Raw genomic sequence first — 24989 nt, forward strand, 5'->3', positions numbered from 1 at the left:
AGCATAATACATACTTTTTAAATGTATTGGGAAAAACGTTATTTAATCACTTTGTTAATGGTGTCTGTTTTCACTAAATTTTGACACAATAATCTATTTTTATAGCAGTTATCAAATGGAAAGTATATCAGATCTTACACCAGTACCAATAGATCCCACCTTATGTTAAATTGTTAACACGGCCAATTTGGGAAAGAATCTATACTTCATCTAGCAACCAGATCTGTTTGTTTCTTCAATCATAAATGACTAGGGCTCAAGTAAACCTACATGATCGATCCCACTGAAGATGAATGAAACTAGAAAATGGGAACTTAGATTCAAGTAAACACTTTCCATTTCAATATAACTAAGTGGTATCATAAGTATTTCAACCAAAATGGTGAGTAGTGAGGACTTAAGCAAGACATTAGACGAGACTTCTTAACAAAGATTATCATGACTATGAGTGATTGAGACTTATTCTATTTTCTGTCAATAATCTTCTCCAAACCATCCTCCCACAGTGAAACAATGTCAAGATCGCAACGATGTAAAGGAGAGGAATGCCAACAGTGCAACCCCCAGGAGCCAAATTTATCAGAGTCTAAAAGAAAGAAACAGCAAGTCAATGAAATCAATATAGTTTTAAGCATTCATTGGAGGTAAAGAATAATAAATATCATAAAATTACTAATTTAATTAATAACATTTCAAAATATATTCGTACTTTCGTAGAGGATTTTTCAGTTATAGTTTCAATTACATATCCAAATTCATGCATACTGATACAATGTATTTTGTGAGCAATTCAAGCTTGACTCACTATGTTTGGCTTGATTAGTTACCAAATAAATATGGCATTTTTGATCCTCAATAACATAAATGCATCGATGAACTACTTTTCTATTTCAAGATCCCAAATCATTGAAACTATGTCATTTGATTGGATTCTACAGCTCATTATTTGGATAAGAGGTCTAACATTATCTAACATTTTTCCATCATTTCTATCGCACTGGCCCTAAAGCACTTAATATGTTGGTAAGGGAACAAAAGAAAGAGAAATATTTAGAAACTTACCATCCTAAATTACGAGAGTACAGTGCATAAATATTTTTGTAAAGGATGAGGCTTTACCAGAACTCCTGCAACCACGTGAACAATGGGAACAAAATACTCGTCCACTTTGTTCCCCTCAGCATACCCATTAAATGCGATGACCATCGAGAAAGTATGGATTGTGACGAATGCAAGAGCAATAAGGGCTGCAATATGCATACATAAAAAAGGTGAACTGATCGGAAAAAAGAAGCAAAATATTGAAAAGGCTACATCTATATGCAGAATCAAAATATTTAGGTACAACTGTTTATGCACAATTACAAAGAGATATATATATATATATATAACAAAGATAGAAAAAGTCTACTTCAAGACTCGTGCTACAGATTCACATCAAAAAAATAAATGTGCAGTTATGCCTGGGGTATAAAATTTTTCGAAAAGTTTTTGAAGCTGCAGAATCCCATGCCATTCATATACAAGCATGCAAGAACATGTACCAGGGAAAAAATCTCACCAGAAAGAAGGAAAAATGGAACCTTCGAACATTGGTCGACAAAATAAGTAGCAGGACCAAAAGCAGGAGTCAATACGCTGATGCAGAAGAACACAGCATGCGCGACACCATGACCCAAACCACCAGCTGCAAGAAATATGCAATTAAGATACAGCAGTAAGCAAATGGTCCGGAAAACAGATGCAAGCACGGATCAGGAAAATAGGCGAAAACGAAGGCCTCCAATTTTCTTACCAAGCGCTATCAGCATCTTATCCGTCAGGAACAAATGTGGTTTCGCTACTCTATCAGCAAAAGCATCTAAAGTATCTTCCAACCTCCTACACAACATCAAATGACCAACTTCCCCAAATTTAACATCAAAATAGCATTGTATTGCACAGCAGTAACTTAAGCACTAGAAAATTTCCTCATAAATAGTTTCCAAAAGACACAACATGAAATGAATAACAGCTGAACCTGCACTTGCAAAAGTAACAGCATATGTGTATATATAAGCTTACTTGTAAATTTTCCAGAAGAGAAGGCGAAGGACTTCTTGAAAAGCAATGGATGAGAGTATAAGTATAGCATATGGCCACCATGAAGTAGTTTTGAGTGGCAGAAAACCTCTCCATATTCCAGACAGTGCAATCAAACTCATAAGCCACAACAGTGTACTGCCACAAAATCAATCAAATACACAAAAAGATTCCAAATTCAAATTTCAAAGTCATCATTTGTCATAGCAATAATATCATAGCAATGCAATTTATCTCGACTGAAAAACCCTAACGTGAAATAGCAATTCAATAGGTCATGGAGCTGTAACTAAAATAAAACTAAATAAAGAAGCTATTTTTCTTAAGATTTAGGATATGGATGGGGAAAAAAGAGGGGTACCTGGAGAGAACAGTGAGAATCAAGAAGGGCTTTTTGGAAATGACGGAAACGAAGATGGAGAGAGAAGGTCCTAGAGCTATCAGTGCGTAACCGATTCCCGCAGCTACCGTCATTGCAAATCAATCTGTCTCTCTCTAAAAGGAAGAGTCTTCCAGTTTTCCGAGCTCAGTTCTCTTCAGTTTTCTGTTCAACACTCCTCCGTAAGAGGAGCATCAGCACTGCGATTCGGATCCGGATCCTGAATTTGGGTCGGAATACTCGATTTCATTTCATTAATATTTTTAAAATAATATAATGAAAGCCCAGTTATATCCTATTTGAGCTCTTTAGGGCCCAGGATGTTGAATACCGGCCCAAATCCTAACAATAAACGAAATAAGTATACTAATCCTAACATGCTTATTAATAAATAGGTTTAATTATTCTGTTGGTTCTATAGTTTTACAAAATTTTTAATTAAGTCTCTATGTTTTTTTTTTCAATTGGGTCCCTGCACTAATTTTTTTTAATTAGATTCCTTTTGAGTTTTGACAGTAATTGATCTAATTGTAGAGGGATCCAATTAAAAAAAAATCGGTACAAAGATCTAAATAAAAAAAAAAAAAAGTATAAAAACCTAATTAAAAAAATTTGATAGGACTCAATTAAAAAAAATATATAAAAACTTAAATAAGTATACTAATCCTGAATATATAATGTACATACTCTTAGTTCTTTATCCAGGTGATTACGTGTTCCAGTCTCAACTTAATTAGAATCAGAAAAAGCATTCGTAGTTAGTCATTTACCCTTAATTAGATTATTATCAAATAGAGTGAGAATGATAAATTATGTCCGCGCAACCTTTTTGTGCTAGAGGAGCTTTCTTAACATATATCAACATTAACTACGCAACCAGGTTTCAGTATTAGAGGAGTTTTCAACAAAACATACATCAGTATTCATGTGAAGCTATGTGCAATGTTAAATGTGAAATAATAAGGCTAGCATACTGAGCTATATATATATATCTTAGGGGACATTTCAATTATTCCAGGAATACGGGTGTTCTAGTGATTTTAATTATTGATCTCAACTATATATTTATTATATAGTTGAGATGAATGACTAAAACTATTAGAACACCAATACTTCCGGAATACTTGGATCATTGGGCTAACGCTTCTTGTTAGGCCCAGACTTTTTGGGCTTGGAAGATGGGCTTGAGTTAGAGGCCTCCTTGAATGCCGAGGGGCACAAATGACTAATACCACATTCTCCACAACGAGGTCTCAAGGGAGTGCAAATGGTTTGTCCAAATCCTACCTGTACAAAATGATATTATGTGAAATGTTTGAATGTCTTATATTGTTATTAACTATTGAAGCATAAAATAATATTATTCAAAGTAAACATAAGAGAGAAATGCTCAAATGAGTTGGACTACCAAAAGAGGATTTATTGGAACCCATTCTTCCCTTGGAAGCCATCTTTGCAATGCCTCCCTTGTTTCTTCAGGTGTTAGAGTTTTCTACCAAGATGGAAGAGGATTAGTTAGTGACTTTCAATTGTGACCAAAGTAGAAGAAGACAATAAATCCAAGCCACACAAAAGAACAACCAATTATTGCTCAATAACATGCTGCAAAAGTAATAGGCTATGATGTTTACATTCTCATACTCTTTTAACATATGAATAATATTGATGGCATATATATTTTTAGGTGGAAACTCAGGTGCAGTCGACTTCACGTGAAGTTGATACCTGAGAGCCGTTAGATGATTTGACTGAGTTGACTAAACTTTCATCTAACGGCTCTCAGATATCAACTTCACGTGAAGTCGACTTCACCTGAGTTTTTACCATATTTTTATGAGTTTGATTGCCATGCATCGACAATGTACGAGTTTTACACAGAAATCAAATCAGATGCCACCACGTAGACAAACATCGTTTCCTTCCGAGATAATGGATGTGGAACTTAGTCACTTTTGCACATGGTTTGAGAACATATAAATGAGATGACAAAATGTGATGCGTCCATATGTAAAGGAACCTGTTTTGTGCTGGGTCTAGACACCCATCCAAGCCGATTGCAGATGCGGTGGACATGAGTATCAACACATATTCCTTGAACATTGTTCCATCCAACATTCATGACCTGTAAGGGCAGTAATAACATGAACTTCAGAAAAACTAAGGAAAGGTACTTCTTGAATTATGAAAGCTATTAAACATACCAAATGAGCCATCTTAGGACCTATGCCTGGAAGTAAGAGTAATTGCTCAATTGTGCTAGGTATGTCTCCGTCATACTTCATGAGACAAATGTTTGCGATTTTTTTCAAGTTGGTGGCTTTTCTTGTATAGAACCCAACCTTGAAATAAACAATAACCAAAAATACAAGCATAGATTCAATTGATGCAGCACAATAATATACATAGAAGAAGTTGATGTGATAATGTGCAAATTAAGGATATGTTGGCCAACCAAAAATATGATCCTTAAGATGCCCATAAAGACAAAACTACTAGAATCACAAGACAGGAAGTATCTTTAAAACGAAAAAAGAAACATACAGGGTAAAGCATCTTTTTGATGGTTTCTTCATCAGCATTGTTGATTGCGTCAGGGGTAAGTAGGCCATTTTCAAGAAGACGTTGGATTGCTCCTATTCTTAAAAACACATTTGTAACTTGAAACATTTTCATATGCATGTAAAAATATGACGATAAAAGAGTATATGCACTCACCATGAGTAACATGATCTTTGGTTTGGCTTGACAAAAGAGAAGAAACTAGGACAGCAAATCTTCTTTCCTAATTAAACACACAAGAATTCAGACAGTGGTAAGCTATTTTGTATTTTCATATCATGCTTCATACAGTACATTTTGGTTAAGGAATTACAAGGCACCCAAAATCACTACAATTCAAGACAAATTATCATGCACCAAAAAAAGAAAAGGAAACTTGTGCAACTAAAAGACAAGGCATCAATTCAGGACTCCAAACGAAACCAGTTTAATCATCATTGTCGATTAGTTGAACACGAATTACCTATGCCTGTTGATGGATTACTATTAGTTTATCCAAAAAAAAAAAAAAGAAAAAAACATTCATCTGTTTTCTTCCTCCCTGCCCCAAATGATTGTGTTGTAAACCATACTCTAACCAAATGTAAATCTCAGAATCATTTTTTCTTAGAACCACCAAGACACAAAATGAATACAGATGAATGTTTCTTTCCCCATTCGTCAAACAGCAGAAGAATACAGAGTTAGACCTTAGGAGGTAGAGTATCGCCAGCTTTCTCACATCCCATAGTGTCTACCGGTGCTTCTGCAGAACACCTCATTCTGCGAATCCCCTCAAGCACCCTTTCCCAGTGTGCAGGTAATTCACCTATACCATACATGAACAAAATAATTTAAGCTTTCTAAACTAAGGATGCTGCCATGCTATCAATGAGAAGCAGCTAAGCTAACCATATTAGCTTCTAATTGATACAGTGAAAAATGACAGAAATATTATGTCCATGGTCAAAACAAATTTTTCAGGTCCCAACTGCCAAATTAAATTTAATATACTTCACCCACTGCATTCCTAATAAAAAAAAATGGCATGGAATTTAACAATGATTTGTAAATAGAAAGTTTTTCTTCATCATAAAACATCTTACCACTGTGTCTAGGTGAAGTAGCTTCACTTTCCACAAGAGTCGCGTCCAAGCCCAATTCTGATTTACCTGAAAAGGAAAGTTATCGTTAAATGAACACAACCCAATAATGAGAATTTGTGGGGCAAGTGCATTGAGTTACTATCTGAGGCTTATATTTGATACCAATCCAAGCACATAGGAATTACCTCATACACTTGAAGCGTATCATTTTTTTTATGAGATACTACAAAGAACTAAAGAAGCTTTAAAAAAAAAGCACTGCCAATGGCAGTAGCTTATCATAGATTCCAGAATATCAGATATTTTTCCTTTTCTGATTTTAGCATTTTGTCAATGCATTTCTTTTCCAGCTTTCTATAGTCACATCATAAAAGGACTAATTTATTCACATGTCACTATGGAACAATTAATCATATTGCTAAGGGTATGTTTGTTTGTGATTATAAATGATGTAAACATTTTCATGAATCAGCTTCATCCTACCCGAAGGAGAGACCAAACCAGCTGTTTTCAATTCAAACACATTTCCATAAAGAGAAATGCTTAAAGACCCCACAAAATTTATTGTTTTTGGCCATCACTTTTAGCTATCAATCCAATTCTTTTAGTCTAGTAATTCAACAACATACTTTTAGCCTACATTTATAAACATTGATGACTAATTAATGGCCAAAACCAATAAATTCTGATGACCTCTAGCATTTATCTTCCATAAATAGTTGCAGCACTTTTTGATACTAATACTATCCCATTTTCTGTTTTTGGAAAAATTAATTGTACTCCTAAGTCCTAAGGAAGGACAAGGCTAGCTGTTTTCAATTCAAAAAAATTTCCATAAATACTTCCAGAAAATTTGAGAACTTAGCAAACAAGTACTTACTGGATTGAGTAAATGCATTATTTGCTCCACTGTATGTAAAATCTTCAATTTCAGGAAGGCCAGAACTCTGTTTAAGTAAAAACGGATAAAGTGTCATTATCACCATCGTAAGCTATTATTCATTGCAAGTAAAAGAACCTCACAAAAGCATAATAAGCATTCAACAAACTGATTTTTAAGTTGAAAACAAAAATAAAACAAAATATGGTGACAAGGGTGCACATTATGCAACATTTTTATAGTGATAAAGACACCCATTAACAAATCAATTGCAAAATCAACGACCGATGAAGGAAAAGAATCTAACTTTGTCATGATCACGTGTTGGGGGCTGAAGCTCCTTTTGTTGAAGTGCCACAAGAGTGGTTTTGGGCCTCTTGCTTCTCCTCACAAAGACACGAGCTTTGGACACAGAAGCAGCGTGAGAGGAGGAGTCCGAGGTGGGTGTGTCGGTGTTGAAATTGGAGGGAAGAGATGGCGTTGTTTGAGTCATCAAAAACGAGACTTTGATTCGCCCCAAACCAAAGGATCGAGGTGTAATCGAAAAGACCAACATTTGATTTGAGACAAAACTCTCGGAGCCATTGTGTTTTAGTTTTATTTTTATTTTGTTTATTAATGTAAAATAACAATTTATATTGATTGATTATTTTTCATATTTGTTGTTTTTTATTTATTTTAAGAGTGACATTGTGCTTTTTTCATTTTTTTTTTTTTAAATCCTAACCACAAGTATTTCACCAAGTAAAGGTGCTTTATATTCGTGTTCAATAAAATTTTATGTTTTCAGTTTTAATGCAAATGTCTATTTATTAGATTTGAATTAAAGGATTTTGATTATGTTAGTGCAACTTCTTTCCTCATTGGTTAATAATAATAATAATAATAATAATAATAATATAATCAATAAAACTTATTATTTTTGTTTTATACTTGACTAAAAAATATATTTTTATACTAAATTTTAAATATTAAATTCTAAATTCTAATAGTTTAAAAATAAAGTGTGAATCTAAGATAGTAATTAATATTAATAAACAAATATTGACTCTTAATATTTCTAAAAAATAATGCTATATGATTAATAAATACTATTATTTTAAGCTAATATTTGATAATAATAATTTATATCCATATTTAAAAAGAATTTATATATATAAAATATATAATTTATACTTATATTTAATAAAATTTACACACATAAATTAACATAATATATATATATATATATATATATATATATATATATATATATATTAAAGATGGAAAGACTCAAATCCATTAGAGAGACTATACTATTTGAGTTCTAATTCATTGACAATTTATATCTATATTTATTAAAGACAATTTGATATTTATACTATTCACTATTAATTTCCAAAACTTTTTGTCTCTAAATAGTAGAATCAATTTACGTGTATTTTTTTAAATACATGTACCATAGTTATTAAAAAAACACACTGGTGTGTGGTATTTTTTAGATATTTGTAATTATATAAATAAAAGATAAAAAAATATATAATTATGTTATACTTATATTAAATTTAATTATTAAATTTGTCAATAATCTATTTTACACCCTATTATATATTGATAGAGGTAATTAAGCTTAAACAAAAATGTGTGTAATACACATTTTGAAGAGTTGTGCTATTTGATAGTATATAAGAAAAAATTTTAAATATTTATAGATGTGAGATAATTCATAATACACGAGACGAAAAAGTTCTAAATATTTAAATCTGAGATAGTATACAAGACAAAAAAATTTCAAATATTTATAGATGTGAGATAGTTTATAATACACAGGACAAAAAAAATCTCATTGTAAATGTGAGATAGTTAACAGTACACTGAACAAAAAAAATTCTAAATATTTATAGATGTGAGATAATTTATAGTATATTTGAAAAAAATTTTAAATATTTATAAATGTGAGATAGTATATAAAACTAAAAAATCTCAAATATTTATAGATGTGAGATAGTTTATAGTATATAAAATAATAAAATTCTAAATATTTATAGATGTGAGATAGTATATAAAAACAAAAAAGTCTCAAATATTTATAGATGTGAGATAGTTTATAGTACATAAAAAAATCTTAAATATTTATAGATGTGAGATAATATATGAAATAAAAAAATTCTAAACATTTATAGATGTGAGAGAATTTATAATTACAGGGACAAATAAAATTCCAAATATTTATATATATGGGTTATATGGGTAGACAGGACAGTACATACAAAGCTTGTGATTTTTTACTGCTTCCAGTTCCATTTGAAGCAAAGGTGTGACCGTCCAACTCATTCATTCTTTTCTTTCTTCATTCAAAGTTTCCATCTTTCTTCTGTAAGGTTTCTGGAACACAAGAATTTTATTTATTTCAATTATTCTGAAAAAAAGAACTACTTTCATTCATTCCATTTTCGTTACTTACAGGTGAAAGGTTCCGCCTTTTCTTTCTTTTCGGTTTGCACACAACACAGTCTAACTAGTTCCCAGGTAAAGAAGAAACCTTTTTTTTGTGTGTGTGTTTTTTATGATACTTTTGAGGAAAGAAATTCATCATGATCGACAAAGTATATCTAAACATTTTCTGTTATCAATGCTTTGCATGTACAATCAATGAGTGCCTATGTGTTGTTCTTGTTAATGGATAACTTCTGTTCAATTTGATCATGTTGCTCTTATGATATTTTCACCTTTATGTTGCTCTTTCGGACTGAAAAGCTTGTTTTTTACCCAAAAAGGAAAAGAAAAAGAAAAAGAAAAAGAAATTGTTTTTTCAGTTTGATCATGTTCTTATTCTAATATTTTTCAACCTTTTCTTGGGGGTGACCTTTTGAAGCAAAATTTTTTTTGTTGTAGCTGATAATACAAATTTGTTTTGGCACACAATGTGGTAGCATTGTAGAATGTTGTGCCCTTTTCTTTTATCGGTTTTTATTTTTAAAATGTTGATAGTTTATGTAAGGACACAAAAGGACTCAGTGCACTTGCTTCTTTCTTTCTTTCTTTCTATTTTTTATTTTAATTTTTGTAAGGGTGCAATCTTGTTGTTCCAATGCTAACTTCTTGTGCTTGTTGAATATTCTGTGTATGTGGCTACTGGCAGCATTAGGGTGTTAAGCATTAATGGTCATTGTATCAAACATGACTTCGCCGGATGTGTGTCCGACCGAGGATGCAATTCAGGCATTCTTAGAACACTTGATTGATCCATTGCTACCAGCAAAATCATCTGTCCGAGATAAGCCCACGCCATTGCAACAAGAGTCACTTGCAAAACAGGTGCCTTAATCTTTGCATTTCTTATTATTGTATATGAATCCCTGGATCCAAATATTGACCTATGTGGACAATTATGTTGTTTCTCTATTTGGTTTGTTTATACTTTTATTCCTTGTTTGGATGTCGGTGATAAGTATGACCCTGTTGGAAGTTTTTATAATTACTGCATGGATTCCTTGTATAGATTGTAGTTAGATAGCTTTTATGCGATGCCTTATTCAAAGTGTAGAAGGGAAATATACTAGTATCTCATAGTGGAACGAAATGATTTTGTAATTTATAATGCTTAATGTTTTTTCTTTTTTCTTGCAAGTTGCAATGCACGGTTATAAAGCCGAGGCTTGCTTAACTCAAGAGGAGTCTGTTTAAATGTTCTGATTTAGATTTAGTTCTGATTGAAAGTTGTTATATCGTGAATATTTTTGAGTATCATTTGTTCAATTTCTTAATATGAATCATTCTTATTGTATGAATAAAGTTCAAAGTTTTTTATCCTCAAAACATGAAGAGCATGCATAAAAGCCTCAAAATAAAGTTTTATGCATATTGATTTACAGAAATACATATAAAGTGAGCAAAACATCTGCTCTAGTTACTGACTTTTCTGTTGTTGGCGTTAGGTGCGTGCTGTTGTCTTACTGTACAACTACTATCATAGAAAACATCATCCAGAGCTTGTATATCTGCCATTTAATGAATTTTGCAAGTTGGTGGTGGTTATGAGACCCAGTTTATTAGCATATATGCAATTTATGCAAAAGATAAATGAAGCAGAATTAACTGATGTGGAGAAACAGCTATCGTTACCAGAAAAAGAGATTATGAATGCATGTGATATATGTAAACGCCTAGATCCATCAAAAAATGCTCCTAATATAGATGGATGGCCCATTTCGAAAGTGGCTGTCCTTTTACTTGACAGCGAGAAGGAGAATTGCTTATTGGTATTCGGTTCCATCACTCGTGGGATATGGTCTTTGGTTGAAAAAGATTTGGACACCTCCAACCACAGTTCAGAAGTTACCTCAGCAACGAAATGTACATATAAAAACAAAAGAGTTATCAGAAAGCCAACTAAAGATGAATTGAATCTTGTTGAAACTCAACTTTTGGAAGCTGGATATTTTGCTGTAAAGGAAGCTATTGGTAATTGCCTTTGTAATGCAAGTCATGATATATATATTTTGATGCTATTCTCATGCCATCATTTTGTTTTGTCCTTTTTCTTTAATAAAATTTTATTGTCCAATAGAAGATAATCATTGCATTTTGTTTGCGTCGTTAGTTAATGTATCAACATTTCTTAATTTAGTCTTACCAAGTTCTCTCTTATATGGAAATAGTTTAATGCGATTGTCGTAATGTGGTACAGGAATCAATAAGACTGATATTACACTTTTGGAGAGACACACTGTCTATTCACATAGCAAAGAAAAGGCAGCTTCTCGTTTTTATATTATGCAGTGCACCTTGCCAATCGGGCAGGAGGTTGTTCGAGTCCCTCTCAAAGATGTCATCGAAAGGTTTGTTTTAATACTAGAACATCATAGAATGATGCATGCAGTAAAAAGTAAGTGGATCTGCACATTCTGCTGCCCTTGTGGTATTTGTGTGCTAGATTTATTTGTAGACGTTTGTTTTTCTTTCAGATTATTGTCTCAAAGAAGTAAAACTGCTTCTAATTAACATTGTATGTCTTCTCTTCGCATAGCTTGCAGGGTCCCTTGATCAAAAAGGATTTTGGCTGTTGGTCAATCACTTCAGTTGTTGATTACTTCCACATGCTTCCTTATTCTGAAATAATCTTAGAGTGGAATTCTAGGTTGGTATGGTTATCCATTTTGAGAAACTTGAGTGCACATCCATGTTTATGCAGTTTCAGAACCTTGAAATGTTCTTCATATCATTTGTTTCCTTCTTATAGTTTCTTTGGCAACTATCTAAGGTTTAACTTAATGCTTGTATATTATATTCCATCTTGGCAGAAAAGCATTCTCAAATAGTTTACAAGATTCAAGGGTAACAGAGAAAAATATAAAGGGGGACAGCTCTGTAGTGACAGAATCCTCAGCAAGCGAGGACATGTCTACTGGTCTTGATAGTAAACCGGAAAGATATAATATTGCCCCGAAGCAGAAAAAGGATAATGAAAGCATTACACTTAGACAATCTAATCATATCAAGGAGCCTTGTGATATGGATGTGGATGAGTCTTCCATTTTTCCTTCTGAAAATAAAGACATATGCAACGACATTGTTAATACTGTACAACTTGGTGAAGATCAAGAAAAAAAGAAGCCATCTGTGCACTATAAATCAAATGCCCGTACAAGTGAGGTCAAGGTTTGTTCCGAATGAAACTTGTTTATTAATCTAATTATTGATGTTTCAACGTGTGTTTCTGATTGAGAAAAAAAAAATAGAAAGCCTTTTATGATACCTATGCAGTATGCTACTGGTTAAGAAAGTTTGTTTCCCGCTTTCTATATCATCTATATTTTCAAATGTTTATTACCTCTCATCATAACTAAGATTCTAAACAGGCTGCTACTCACTGCAATTGTGATTCTTGAGCTTGATTGCCTTGTTTGTTATCTACCATCTTGCTGAATGGAATCTGTTTTGGCAGGCTATGAAGGTTGATTCAACAACGACGAAGGATGAGATCAACACTTATGGTTCTTACAGCAGTATTTTTGGCAAGGGGCACAATACCTCATATGAAAAAGAAAAGAACACCTTAGATGATCATACTCCTGTTCCAAAACATTCCAAACTGGATTTGAAGAAGCTCATAGATCTTCTAGATTCAAAGGGGAAGATATTGTCACAAACTGCACTGACTGCTCTGATCAGGAAGAGGAATGAGCTGGTAAAACTTTTTCTTTGCTTTATTATGATCCATTCTCAATAGCTATGCATGGAAAGAACATAATACTTCTTATGCTATGATATGATTCATTTTTATTTTTTAGTATATTATGTACTTCAATGCTCAGAAGCTCTATATTTGCATTGATCTAGACATAATTTTTTTCATGTAGGCTCTTCAGCATCGCACAATTGAAGATGAAATTGCTATGTGTGAGCATAAAATTCAGAAAATACTAACTGGTTCGTGTACCTATCGGTCTAGCACTGTTGGTTGTCTTTACTTTTATTTTTTCCCGTGTATATGTCATGGGATTTGTGCTTCCTTTTTCCACTGTTCGTATACTTCTTTGCTGTCAGTCATACTCCCAACCTGATCTTTTTTTCTGGTTTGGAAATTGAGTATTTACAATCCTATAACTTGATGCTTAGAGCCTGACACAATTATTGACTTAAAATCCATGATAGTGTGATTAGTTTCTTATGTTAGTGTTCTTCTGTCTTGACAAATGTAGAGGGTGAAGATGATGTTGTTTTGAAGATAGAATCCATTATAGAAGGTTGCAATGACTTATGGGCAAGGAATGAAGAAAGTGCTAAGCTTCAAAACCTATCTCCATGTATTAAGAGGAAAAAGTTTACAGAGGATGCCGCTGTCACCAAAGGTCCATGCGAGGCACGTTGACATTCACTTTACTTACTAGCTTTTACATATGAATCTTTTATATGAAAAGATTTTTTGTTGGGTTATATATATAGCCAATGCTTTTTGTACCCTTTATCGAATAGCGAGACGACTCATTTCTTTTCCCCATTGGAATGGTTAGAGATCTAGTTAATTTAAGTGCCTCAATCCATCGGTGGAGAAGGATGAGTCGGCTCATTGCATGAGGAAAGATGAATGCATATAACTCGTATTATAACATGGGTTGGCGAAAGCTAAACATGCCCGTGATCCCTCTTTATCTTTATCGTAAAAATGCACTTAAAAGTTAAAACTCATTATATCATGCAGGAACTGGATGCTATATGCCATGCTAACAATTGGGTCGTACCAACTTATCGTGTGACACCGATAGAAGGTAATAATATCTGAACTAGATTAGAATCTATTAGGGCCTGATTTTTTCGCATAATCTCATGAATGATAAATGAAACGTACGACAGCTTCATCGATCCATAGATGATGTCACTTGTTGTTCATCTCATATTACTTGGTAACATTTTGTTCACTTTTTTGAAAGGTGGATTCCAAGCTGTATGCGTTAAAGGGGTTGATTTTCAGTTTACATGTAGCAGTGAATTGTGTCTCAGTCCTCGTGAAGCAAGAGATTGTGCTGCTGCAAGGATGATAGTTAAAATTAAGAGTATGGCAGAATCCATCAAGTAATGGTGGAAGCTTTGGAATGGCATGCTTCCAAGTTCCTCCATGTTTTTTGGTATCTTTTTGCAGTTCTATATATGATACATTATAGGAATGGAGACATCCATTTGAATAACTAATCTCATATATTTTGGTTAATGTCTGATCTTGAATGCATGGTGGCATGCTAAACTAAACTCACATGAGAGGACTAGATAGAGAGAATTACATAAAGAATAATCTTCTTACAACCACAGCTACTTTATTTTGATGATGCATTAATACTATTCCTGGCAAAATTTAAATTAGTTACCATCTTATTGCTGATCTATCAAGCTTTTTTTCATCTGTTTTATTTATTTATGGAGATCAGCAATATTACTCTTTATTTTTATTTATTTTTAGTTGCATTCAACGAATATCTCGTGAAGTATTGTTTTCACTTAGTAAATATTAACTAGTAACTTAACAGTGGCCCTTAAATCAATTGTGTATTCAGAAAGCTTCTGGAATGATTTGTTAAAACTAATTTGACGGTAGAATTATCATTTTCTAAACAAAGATATGATGTTTGAAAGTTAAAATAAAAATAAATAAACAAAAAAATCATTTATTAGATTTTCTGATATATTTTTCCACAAAAAGAATATAAATTTCGATTATATATTTAATATTCACGTTTTTCTACGCATAAAATCTTTAAGTGTAATCATTTACTTAAGAGAAATGAATTTTAGAGAAAGAATCATTGTTCTAGTAAACTAATTATACGGGAACGAATACATCAACAACTAGTCTATTATATTCCCCTACGAGATAAATTTTTGAATAAATCATCTTGCAAAATTGACCAAGGCCCCAAAGTGGTTTTTAAAACTAGTTTTGTGTACTAAAATCATTCTTGAGATTGTAATTGCACAAAATACATTTGAGATTGGCTAAGTGACCTACATTAGCTCCTAACCTGTTTTCTCAATGTGGCCTAATGACGTAAATTATTAGTAAACATGTCACATCAAGGTTTAACATGCAATGATGTAATGATGGTCAATAAATAACGTGTGACATTGCTGACATGGGCAATAGTGTCAATACTATTTGCCCATATGTCAGTTTGATGTCATAATACTTAAAAGGATCCGGTTTAAGCTTAAAATGGAAGGGGCATTAAATAAACCTAGGCAGACGAAATGCTTTTTCCTCTGGTTGTAGCAGGGGTAGGTGGATGATTCAACTTTGCTTCTAATGGAGAATGGCAGAATGCTACCTTTAATCCTATCATAGTCCTAAAACCCTATAATTACAATCTATAGCTATCAGACTTATATTTAAGCATGAAGCATTCTATATTACGGAAAGTAAGAGGAAACGAGCTCTTGTACTCAATCAAATAACATTTAAATTAATTGAAAAGAAAAATCCCGACTTTACAGTAAAATCTTTCCTTTCTTTTTCACTGATGGGGAAAGGAAAACCCATCTGTCAGAAATTTGCATCATCCTCTACAAATTTCGACAAAAACTTCAAAACCGAAGCCTTAACATCATCACCTTTATCTCTGCTTTCAAACACACCCTTCATAATCCTTGTGTAAAGCCTTTCAAGTTGTGGAACGCTGCAATTTTCACTGCGCTTAACAAATTGTTCCTTTAAAGACTCCACTTTTCCTGAAAATTCACCATCCACCATTGTGACATCCTCAAGACTTCTGCCACCATCATCTTGGCTACTCGTAGAAGTTCCATGTGAATTTCCATCGATTGTCACAGGTTCTACCATTTCAGAATCCATGTCATTTGTCTGATGCTCCGGGGGAGGCTTAGACGGTAAAGGATCTTCTGGAGACTTCTCCTCCGCCACTAAACACAGACATGCAAAAAAATTAGTCAGCATTTGAATAGGGAATGCAAAAGGGAAAAAGTGGAAATGAAATTAATGATTGCATTGCTTCTCTATATTAAGGTGCAAATGACAATTGCAGAAACCATTTGCATCACCACCATTTTGCTTATATCCAAGCAGCAAAGGCATACCTGGATGTGCAATATCAACTGTCTTCTTTGTCCGCTTCAGTGCTTCATAACTCTGATCAACATTAACCTCCGGTTGGACATGACGAAGTCGAGCACTTGTTCTAGTAGCAGCACTCAGCTGAACAACAGGAGTTGCAGGGAAAGTGGATACCCCTAATTCATCAGGCAACTGGGCTGGACCTCCTTGGCTAGCAATCTTGTCACAGTATGCAACCAGTGCTGGATCCATCTGTGAGATCATCCCTTGCACCTGAAGAGGAAAAAGAAAGAAGAGAGAGAGAGAGAGAAGGGGAGAGGGGAGAGGGGTGGGGGGGAGCAAGATGAGAAGCATTTTCCAAGCAACAATAAACAGAAAAGAAACTCCGACATAATACTGGACACAAAAAGTCAAGGTACCGCATCACGCAGCTCGCAGGCTCTACTGACAATTCTAGCACCATTGTAGTCCTCTCCATTGTAAGCCTGAGTTGGGAACAGAATAAGGATCAAACTTGGGAAATGGTTCAAATATTGAACACATTTGTTTGAAGCATTCTTCACAAGTTTTCGGATTGGAGTTGAATCCAACCAATAATAATAGTAATAACCAAAAACAACAATAAGTCATGGTATACATGCCTTTGCATTGGAAACAATAAGATCAATATCCTGCAGGAATGCTGCACATGTGATATAATGACCATTATCAACATGATGCAGCACAGTAGCCATATCCATTGGGTTCTGTATGATTGACCGATAATTAGGTGCGTCTTCATCAGAGACTGGATAATGGAAGGCATTAAATCGTTTGTCATACAATATCCTACAAGTGATACAAAAACAATATTAAGGTAAAAGCTGCATGAATTTAACTTAAGATATGACTTTGCCAAGTGAAGCCAACACAAATAGCATAGGTTGACATACCGATTGCAAACATCTCTTAGGCACATTCGCAATCTGCGAAGTGCATGTTGCTCAGCTTCTACCTTTGCTTTTAGCTCAGATACCTTAGGACCAGTGGCCAACTTTGGTGCCTTGGGAAGTTCAGGAAGGCGTCCTTTATTATGGGATTTCTCACTCATTCTTTCTAACAAGACTGACATAGCAGCTTCAATTAATCGATTGAAAAACAGGGTCCTATCCTCAGTAGATGGCATGTTCACTTCATAGCTGTTCAAAGGGAGAAAAAAATGCGATGAGCAGATAATCAGAGACAAAGCTGCGCAAGAAGACTACATTACAGACTTGAATACGTAACTACTGTTCTTAGATATTTTAAGCCTCAGCCTGAACCTTCAATCATGCAGATACTTATGGAAATAAACAACCATCAAAATTTTGGTGAAGATAATGGGAATGAACTACTAAGGAAGCAGTAGCAATTGAATTAGAGACTTTTCACCTCCTCATTAAAAAAGAAATAATCCCATAAATATTTAAGTTTTTTCCTTTTCATAAAAGAGAAACATGTTTAGCTTGTTACTTTTCACGCCTCCAAAACCACCCATTTAGAAGAAAACAATTGCAAGCATCCAGAGTGCTTGAATAGAATAAGAAACACTGCCTTGGAACTCAAATCAGTGTTTTGTTGTGAATTAGATCAAACATACACTGAACGATGAGGGAAAACTGAATGTGGTACATCTTCAACTTCAGCAAGCACAACTGATGATGTTCCCAGTAGAAGGATAGGCATGTCAGATGGCAATTCGTCTAGCAAAGTCAGGAGAACAGCTCTGAGTTGTTCATGAGCCTGCAGGATTGCGAAACCAATCAAACTCAGGTAGCATTGAAGCAGTCCCTCAACATAAATGAACACATGCGTACAAAATATAAATTTTGGGCAGGGAGATCATTTCCATTTAACATACAAATAATTAAAATATGCACTTACAGTTTCCCACCAAACATCAAATTGTGGTAAATAGAGAATTGATGGTGTGGTTCTTCTAGCTTCGCCAAATATGTGTACCAATGCCTCCTCTGGTGTCTTAGCACTAGGATCTGATAGCAGAGATGGAAGTCCTAATGAATGTACGGGAAATTTTTCCAGTTCATGTAAAACCGCAGGCCCAAGATGATCCTGTTAAACTAGAGCAGTAAGTATATTCAGTCTTCAGTTGTTCTAATGACAAGCTTACAATAGTTTTTAAGGCTCCAAGATACTCACCAGCCCAGTACCTTCACCACCACAAAGTAGGAGTCTAGGTCGATAAACAAGTGGAATTGCAGATCCATAGGAAAGCATTGAAAATTTGGTCAGTTCTGATGCAACAGAAACTGGGGGGAAAATATCAGATATAATACTCATGACCCTTTCTAGATGTCTCTGAAGACACGGTTGAACTACAAGAGATAATGGCCTAGAGTGCACTATAGCTCCCCTGTGAGCAGCAGGGGTAATTGTAGACATTGCATCAACAAAATGATACTTTTCTACCTTGACCGAATCCACATCTATAAGAAATTTGTCATCACTTGTATAAACCTGTGGGTATTTTTCACGGAAAGCACGAATGGCAGCTTCAGTACATAGAGCCTTTAGATCAGCACCACAGTAACCTACACAACTAGCTGCAAGTTCCCTTTTCAGATCCTTTGAAGGTGGATGCTTCCACTTGCGAGTATGAATATCTAATATTTCGGCACGTGCCTCACAACCAGGCAAAGGAAAATTAAATTCACGATCAAATCTACCAGGGCGCCGTAAAGCTCCATCAATAGCGTCAATCCTATTGGTAGCTCCAATTAAAACAACTTGTCCACGAGAATCAAGACCATCCATCAAAGCAAGCAAAGTGGACACAATGGAATTGTGAATTTGTTCTTGCTTGCTAGACCTCACAGGTGCAAGTCCATCTATTTCATCAAAGAAGATAATAGAAGGTTGATTCCTTTGTGCTTCTTCAAAGAGTAGCTTCAATTGTCTCTCAGCCTCACCAACCCACTTGCTTAGCACATCCGCTCCTTTGCGCATGTAAAAGCTAACCTTCTGGCCGGCTTTTGAAGCAGCACAAGCCAATGCTCTTGCAATTAATGTTTTCCCAGTTCCCGGGGGACCACATAGCAACACCCCTCTAGGAGGAGTAATATGGTAACTAGCAAAGAAATCTGGATACAATAATGGAAAGAAAACCATTTCTTTAAGAGCATCAATGTATTCAGAGAGCCCACCTATATCCTCAAAACTAACAGTATCATCAACCTGTAAGGGCTGGATATCTGCCCCTCCCTTAGAGCTTGGTCCAGCAGTTTGAATCCCAGTTGTCAAGGTAGCCAAAGCATCACTCTGATGGGCCCAACCCGATGCAGCAAGGTTTAAGCCCCATGCTGTTGTTCCATGCGTATCTAAGCCCCCAAAGAGCCAGGGGGGGCCAGATCTGTTGCCACCTCGACCCCACGGAATGGCAGGCCCTTGGTCCAGCTCATCCACAAGGAGGGAGTCATCAGAGTCTTCAGCCCTTGCAAGGCGATGCCGTTTATGAACTCGTGATCCACCCTTCCTAACATCCCTGCTAACCTTATTTCCCATACCTTGATGTAACACTCTACGAGGAGATCTTGGTTGGGTCTTCCCCTCTTCCATAGAAAACCTACGGACATCAGAACGATTTCTAAGATCATAGCGCCTTCTTCCATCCTGCTCTTCTTCCTCTTCTTCTTCTTCCTCTTCCTCTTCTTCTTCTTCTTCACCCTCTTCATCATCACCATCTTCATCATCCTCACCTTCGTCTTCCACCTCAGCATCTCCTTCAATATCATTCTGACCATCATCTGCATCATTTTCCTCACCATTTCCATTTTCTGTTTCACCCTGTTCTGCCTTGCCTTCTGAAAAGTCTTGCCCATCATCTGATTCTGAAATTACTTGTTCTCTTGCCACAGCCTTAGAACGACGAGGCCGTAGACCTTCACGTCTAGGTGCTGATTTAGTAGACACTGCTCTTTTGTGCTTAGACATCAACTCTTCCTGGCTGATGCTATTGTTGATCCGATTTCTCAATTGTGGTCGATATGTAGGCCTCTGAAACATGATAACATGCCTTCTTCAGCTTAAATTACAAAGAATTCAAGTTTATTACCGAGATTTGAGAGCATAAAATCTCACCATTAAGTCTTCATCCTCAGCTCCAGAGCTGTCTGTTGCAAAGCCTTCAAGATTTACATTAAGCCTTCTCTTTCTAGTTGAACGTCGAAGGTTACTAGAGCCAGACTGTGAATAGAAGCACAGTTAACACAACCAGGGATGTAAAATTTCCAACATAAAATAGCTGAAAGGAATGATTATTGTTGTATGATCAGCCAGCAAATTCATGATTCTATGCAATGTAGAAGAGGAAGGAAAAAAAAAAAGAGCTACTGTTACTAAGGCATAAAAAGCTATAGAAAGATCCTCTATGCCATTTACCATATAATATGGTTATTGCCATTGGAGTTAGAGAGAACTAAACCCTTGTTGAAGAAAGAGTCACAATGATGACAAAGAAGACAAAGAAGAGGAAACAGAAGAAGGTATTACATGTATAAGTACCAGAACCATCCAAAATCACAGCCAGCAGCCAACCAAAGAGAACAAGTGAACAACTGAAAGAATCAAAGCTACCTAATAATCAAGCATGTCTATCAGTTCCTATATTGAGGATTTGAATATTAGGGATGTTCTATGAAATATGGAATCTATCAAGGTATTAAAACGAGAAAATGGATACCAATGCAAAATTGAGATTTGAAAGCCAGTACAAACACAGGAACAGATCAGAAACAGAAGCATCGTTATGTTATTTCATGATCAGCTCAACCAGCATGCTGCGTGTTACGGAAGAAAAAAAACTTAAATTGAAAAATAGCAAATATCATGAACAACATCATCATATTCAATTATTTATATAATCCATAAATTGAATTAGAGGGAAAAAGTTGTCATGACAACCATGTCATGTTATGTCTGACAGTTAATGTGATATATATACAGAATACAAACAAATTAAACAATAAAATAGTCCTTGCAATAGCAATTATGCTCCTTGAACTTATTTGAAATGCAGATACTAACATTGGCATTTGAATCCTGTGCCTTCCGGCTCCCTGGACGCAGCATCTTGGCAATCGAAGCTGCTGTCCTAGACTTATTCTTGCTTTTCTTGCGCCGCCTAAGATTTGTGTTGTAATACATGAATGGTCGGCCATAAATGTTTGGTCTTGTCCTGATCCTATCACTAGTTCGCACAGGACCAGAAACAGAGCCATCTTGGCCAGACTGTTTCGGATACATGAAGCACACTAACTTATATAAAATAAAAACAAAAATAAAAATAAAAAAGTTAAATAATAGCTATATCTCAGTCAGCTACAATACACCTGCAGAAACCAATAGATCACAGTCCTTAAAACTTTCATAAATACAGCCAAAAAAGAGAGTTATGCTAAAAGAAATAAAACTTAACCAACTACCTAGGAAGGGTATTATATATTCCACAACAATATCATGCTTAACTAAGCAAGAAACACCAATCACAAGAAAACCTTTACACACTTGAACTACCCACTTAAAGAAAAGGTAACACCAAAAAGTCTTCTTCAACATCTTGAATATTAAGAATTCTTAATAGTTAATACACCACATCCTCCAAAAGAAAAAGCCATTATATTCATGTTCTATGTATGAAGATTATCAGAGAATCCCAATGCATGTCCAAGACAAATTTAGGTGCTAAAAACTTGATAAATAAAATATCTTTTATTTCATCATCAAGGATAGCCACAACACCACAAAAGCATGAACACCATCCTCAAATTATCCCTGGGAACACTCAACACTCATACAAACTGAAGCAGCAAAGTGACTCACAGGTTCATACATGAAAACCTAAAAGCTAAAACTAACCTAAAAGTCTAAAACTATCACATTTACAATAACAAGATAACAATTCCTTTAAACCATAAGAAACTATAACACAATAAGTTGCAACACGAACAAACAGGCAAAGAAAAAGAAAAAAACACACAAAGTCCATCGCAAAAAATAATAATAATAATAATAATAATAATAATATAATAATCAGTCAAGTCTAGCATCGACAAAAAAAAAAGCGTCAAAAACGAGAGTGATGAGGAAGTTTCCGAGGGCAAAAGAGGAATGCTGAACATGAAAACAGATTAAGAAGAGAGAATCCAGGTGGATGAGGTGGATATGCACCTGATCGCGGAGAATCAGCGATGGTAGCTAGGGTTTTCACGGAAACAAGTGAGAGAGAACAAAACTCATCAAATACATACACACTACTCTCTCAGCCTCTCAGGGGGTAGTTCTTCTTCAGGGTGCCAAAACCTCGTTTTTTTTGTGTTTTTGTTGTTCCAAATATTTCGTGAATCACACTCTGCAGCATACAAATAACAAAATTTTCAATTTGTTTCATGTTACTCCTCGGTCCTCACTCGCTTCGTTCCACGACCCGAATCAGGGAAACGCCCCGTTTTGACCCGTAACGACTCGGCCCAGTATGACCCTTATGGCCTTATCAAAGGTTCTGTTGAAAAATTGGGCCCCTTCTTATAAAAAAAAGCCTGTGAGTGTGTGAGTAGATAATGAATATGAATTTGTGTCATATTAGAGACCAACCAAACAAAAATTAACTTAGGTTGGTCAACTGATCAGCTCACTCGTCCTATTAAGCAAGTGTTGGAGTTCAAATCCCACTTTGTGCATATAACTCATTGACCAGTGGCAGACTTTTAAATAAAGTTTCGATCCATAACGAATTTGTCCTTGGCTTGTCGGATTGAGGGATACTGTGGGGCGTGGCAACCAAAAAAGAGACCAACCAAAAAAAATTGTAGCAAATGCATTTCAAAAAAAAAGTAGGAAATACGACACATTTTAGAAAACAACTTCCTATTAGACGTAATGAATAAATTAACAGGTTTTGAGCTTTTATTTTTTTTGAGTTTGTTTGAAAACTACTTGAATGTGAGAAAAAAAATTATTTTTTTTAAGAATAGAATTTGTTTTTATTTAAAATTTAATTTTATAATTTGAAATAACTTTAACATATTAATAGAAAAGAATTTAATTCTTTAATTTGGAATAACTCTCACATGAGTTAAATTTTTTTTTATAATTTTGTCCTTAATAAAAAGAAAAAAAAATAAATAGGTGTTAGAAAAAATTAGAATAATCAATTATAAATAGGAATATTTTTTATATTTAACATATTGAGCTTGTTTAGTGTGAAAATTGATTTCAAAATAAGACTTTTTTTTGTCTGATTTGCAAATGAAGAAAAAGTAAAAATTTGAATTCTCCGAAGAATTGAAATCATTCCTTTTTATTTATTCCAAAGTAAGAAAAAAAATTTAGTTCTCAAATGAATTTTAATTCATAAATTTTCAAACAAGCTCTTATAATTTTAACAAAAAAAATAGTTAACTTGTTGAGTGATTAGCATATTATTATTTTAAATTTGAATAATTGATATTAGAGATAGCAACACTACTTGAACCTAGAAATACTCAATTCACTCCTACTTAATCGAGGCGGGTAATTATCTATTCCATCGTGGGGCAGTGTTTTGGGGTGCAGGTCGGATTTAAATAATATCCGTCCTAGTATATATAAAATAAATAAATAATTAATAATATTGTATTATTTTTAAATTTTTACTTTAATTTATATTATATATGTGATGATAGTTATATAAATTTAAAATTTTAATTTTATTTATTAATTTTAATAATTATAAGAGCGGGACGGATTAGAACTCAAATTTTTACTATCTGCCAATAAAAATGAGGCAACTTCTATGCGAATTATTGTACGATAGAATAGGATCGGACATGGCAAAAATTTGCTCTTATCTGCTCGATTATCATCCTTAATTGATATAAAATATAATAAATTAAAAGTTAAAATTTGTTTAAATATTAGGATGTGTAATACTTCTTTTTTAATAAAGAATATTTAACGATGAGTTGTTTAAAACGATCATTTTTAAAATGGAAAATGACCAAAATAGTATTGAGAGAATTTTTTTTTCCTAAAGAATATCTTTTGTTGAACGTAATAATTAATTCGTTAAATCATCTAGTTAAGGAGTCACCAAAAAAAAATCATCTAGTTAAGGACAATATCTTTTATGTTGATATCATAATATTATATCAATCGACTTTCATCGTATCTCATATTTAGCTATGTCCTATGTAGCAAAAATTAAAATGGTCTAGCTAACATCACTATAGGGAACTTTTTATTTTTAATATTGGAGTGGTAGTAGTGTTTTTTTAAAATGTGGATTGTTGGAGTATTATACTTAAATGTGGAATCGTTTTAGAGAAGAATAAATCGGACCGTCTGATTTATTAGAGGTACAAAAATCGGACCGTCCAATTTATAAAGGTACACAAATCGGACCGTCCGATTTGTAAAGGTATAGAAATCGGGCCGTTCAATTTCTGAGAG

At 34.2% G+C, this 24989-nt stretch overlaps 4 protein-coding genes across 7 annotated transcripts; 1 reads left to right on the forward strand and 3 right to left on the reverse strand.

Annotated features, from left to right (window-relative positions):
• Window positions 1-78: 78 nt before the first annotated feature.
• LOC112736777 (gamma-secretase subunit APH1-like) lies at window positions 79-3067 on the reverse strand. The gene is made up of 6 exons (XM_025786369.2): window positions 2444-3067; window positions 2065-2220; window positions 1796-1881; window positions 1562-1687; window positions 1120-1247; window positions 79-586 (listed from the first exon to the last, which is right to left on the reverse strand). The coding sequence occupies exons 1-6, from the start codon at window positions 2554-2556 to the stop codon at window positions 443-445; spliced, it is 753 nt and encodes a 250-aa protein (XP_025642154.1). The 5' UTR covers window positions 2557-3067; the 3' UTR covers window positions 79-442.
• A 258-nt stretch (window positions 3068-3325) lies between these two features.
• On the reverse strand, window positions 3326-7567 carry LOC112736776 (endonuclease III homolog 1, chloroplastic). Its single transcript, XM_025786368.3, has 10 exons — window positions 7293-7567; window positions 6986-7052; window positions 6106-6171; window positions 5710-5828; window positions 5177-5243; window positions 5003-5094; window positions 4663-4800; window positions 4479-4583; window positions 3870-3953; window positions 3326-3748 (listed from the first exon to the last, which is right to left on the reverse strand). The coding sequence occupies exons 1-10, from the start codon at window positions 7539-7541 to the stop codon at window positions 3599-3601; spliced, it is 1137 nt and encodes a 378-aa protein (XP_025642153.1). The 5' UTR covers window positions 7542-7567; the 3' UTR covers window positions 3326-3598.
• A 1647-nt stretch (window positions 7568-9214) lies between these two features.
• Window positions 9215-14824, forward strand: LOC112736773 (uncharacterized). Its single transcript, XM_025786366.3, has 12 exons — window positions 9215-9340; window positions 9431-9493; window positions 10107-10282; window positions 10903-11428; window positions 11655-11805; window positions 11994-12104; window positions 12268-12625; window positions 12912-13154; window positions 13327-13396; window positions 13669-13829; window positions 14169-14235; window positions 14398-14824. The coding sequence occupies exons 3-12, from the start codon at window positions 10127-10129 to the stop codon at window positions 14541-14543; spliced, it is 1989 nt and encodes a 662-aa protein (XP_025642151.1). The 5' UTR covers window positions 9215-9340; window positions 9431-9493; window positions 10107-10126; the 3' UTR covers window positions 14544-14824.
• A 1068-nt stretch (window positions 14825-15892) lies between these two features.
• On the reverse strand, window positions 15893-22982 carry LOC112736772 (ATPase family AAA domain-containing protein At1g05910). 4 transcript variants are annotated; one of them, XM_025786361.3, is made up of 11 exons: window positions 22731-22949; window positions 21588-21892; window positions 20643-20747; window positions 18705-20558; window positions 18429-18617; window positions 18145-18287; window positions 17459-17704; window positions 17168-17354; window positions 16946-17011; window positions 16550-16799; window positions 15893-16375 (listed from the first exon to the last, which is right to left on the reverse strand). In XM_025786361.3, exons 2-11 carry the CDS (start codon window positions 21804-21806, stop codon window positions 15999-16001), a joined length of 3636 nt encoding a protein of 1211 aa, XP_025642146.1. In that variant the 5' UTR covers window positions 21807-21892; window positions 22731-22949; the 3' UTR covers window positions 15893-15998. The 4 variants fall into 4 exon arrangements, with proteins under 4 accessions (XP_025642146.1, XP_025642148.1, XP_025642147.1 ...); XM_025786363.3 differs by having other exon boundaries at window positions 21588-21814; window positions 22731-22948; XM_025786362.3 differs by having other exon boundaries at window positions 21588-21818; window positions 22731-22938.
• Between the last annotated feature and the right edge of the window lie 2007 nt (window positions 22983-24989).

This window comes from Arachis hypogaea, chromosome 13 (assembly GCF_003086295.3).
Source record: "Arachis hypogaea cultivar Tifrunner chromosome 13, arahy.Tifrunner.gnm2.J5K5, whole genome shotgun sequence".
Taxonomy (NCBI): domain Eukaryota; kingdom Viridiplantae; phylum Streptophyta; class Magnoliopsida; order Fabales; family Fabaceae; genus Arachis; species Arachis hypogaea.

Excerpts from the sequence above, each read along its gene's own strand:
- LOC112736777 (XM_025786369.2), bottom strand. The coding sequence starts at position 2,556 with ATGACGGTAGCTGCGGGAATCGGTTACGCACTGATAGCTCTAGGACCT. Across the intron at positions 2,221-2,443 it reads ATTCTCACTGTTCTCTCCAG|TACACTGTTGTGGCTTATGA; the intron begins GTACCCCTCTTT and ends ATTTTGTGGCAG. Across the intron at positions 587-1,119 it reads ACGTGGTTGCAGGAGTTCTG|ACTCTGATAAATTTGGCTCC; the intron begins GTAAAGCCTCAT and ends TCTTTCTTTTAG.
- LOC112736776 (XM_025786368.3), bottom strand. The coding sequence starts at position 7,541 with ATGTTGGTCTTTTCGATTACACCTCGATCCTTTGGTTTGGGGCGAATC. Across the intron at positions 4,584-4,662 it reads GTCCTAAGATGGCTCATTTG|GTCATGAATGTTGGATGGAA; the intron begins GTATGTTTAATA and ends CTGCCCTTACAG. Across the intron at positions 3,749-3,869 it reads TTCCAATAAATCCTCTTTTG|GTAGGATTTGGACAAACCAT; the intron begins GTAGTCCAACTC and ends CATTTTGTACAG.
- LOC112736773 (XM_025786366.3), top strand. The coding sequence starts at position 10,127 with ATGGTCATTGTATCAAACATGACTTCGCCGGATGTGTGTCCGACCGAG. Across the intron at positions 13,397-13,668 it reads AATTCAGAAAATACTAACTG|AGGGTGAAGATGATGTTGTT; the intron begins GTTCGTGTACCT and ends TGACAAATGTAG. Across the intron at positions 14,236-14,397 it reads TCGTGTGACACCGATAGAAG|GTGGATTCCAAGCTGTATGC; the intron begins GTAATAATATCT and ends CTTTTTTGAAAG.
- LOC112736772 (XM_025786361.3), bottom strand. The coding sequence starts at position 21,806 with ATGTATCCGAAACAGTCTGGCCAAGATGGCTCTGTTTCTGGTCCTGTG. Across the intron at positions 17,705-18,144 it reads GTTTTCCCTCATCGTTCAGT|CTATGAAGTGAACATGCCAT; the intron begins GTATGTTTGATC and ends CCCTTTGAACAG. Across the intron at positions 16,800-16,945 it reads CCTGCGAGCTGCGTGATGCG|GTGCAAGGGATGATCTCACA; the intron begins GTACCTTGACTT and ends TTTCCTCTTCAG.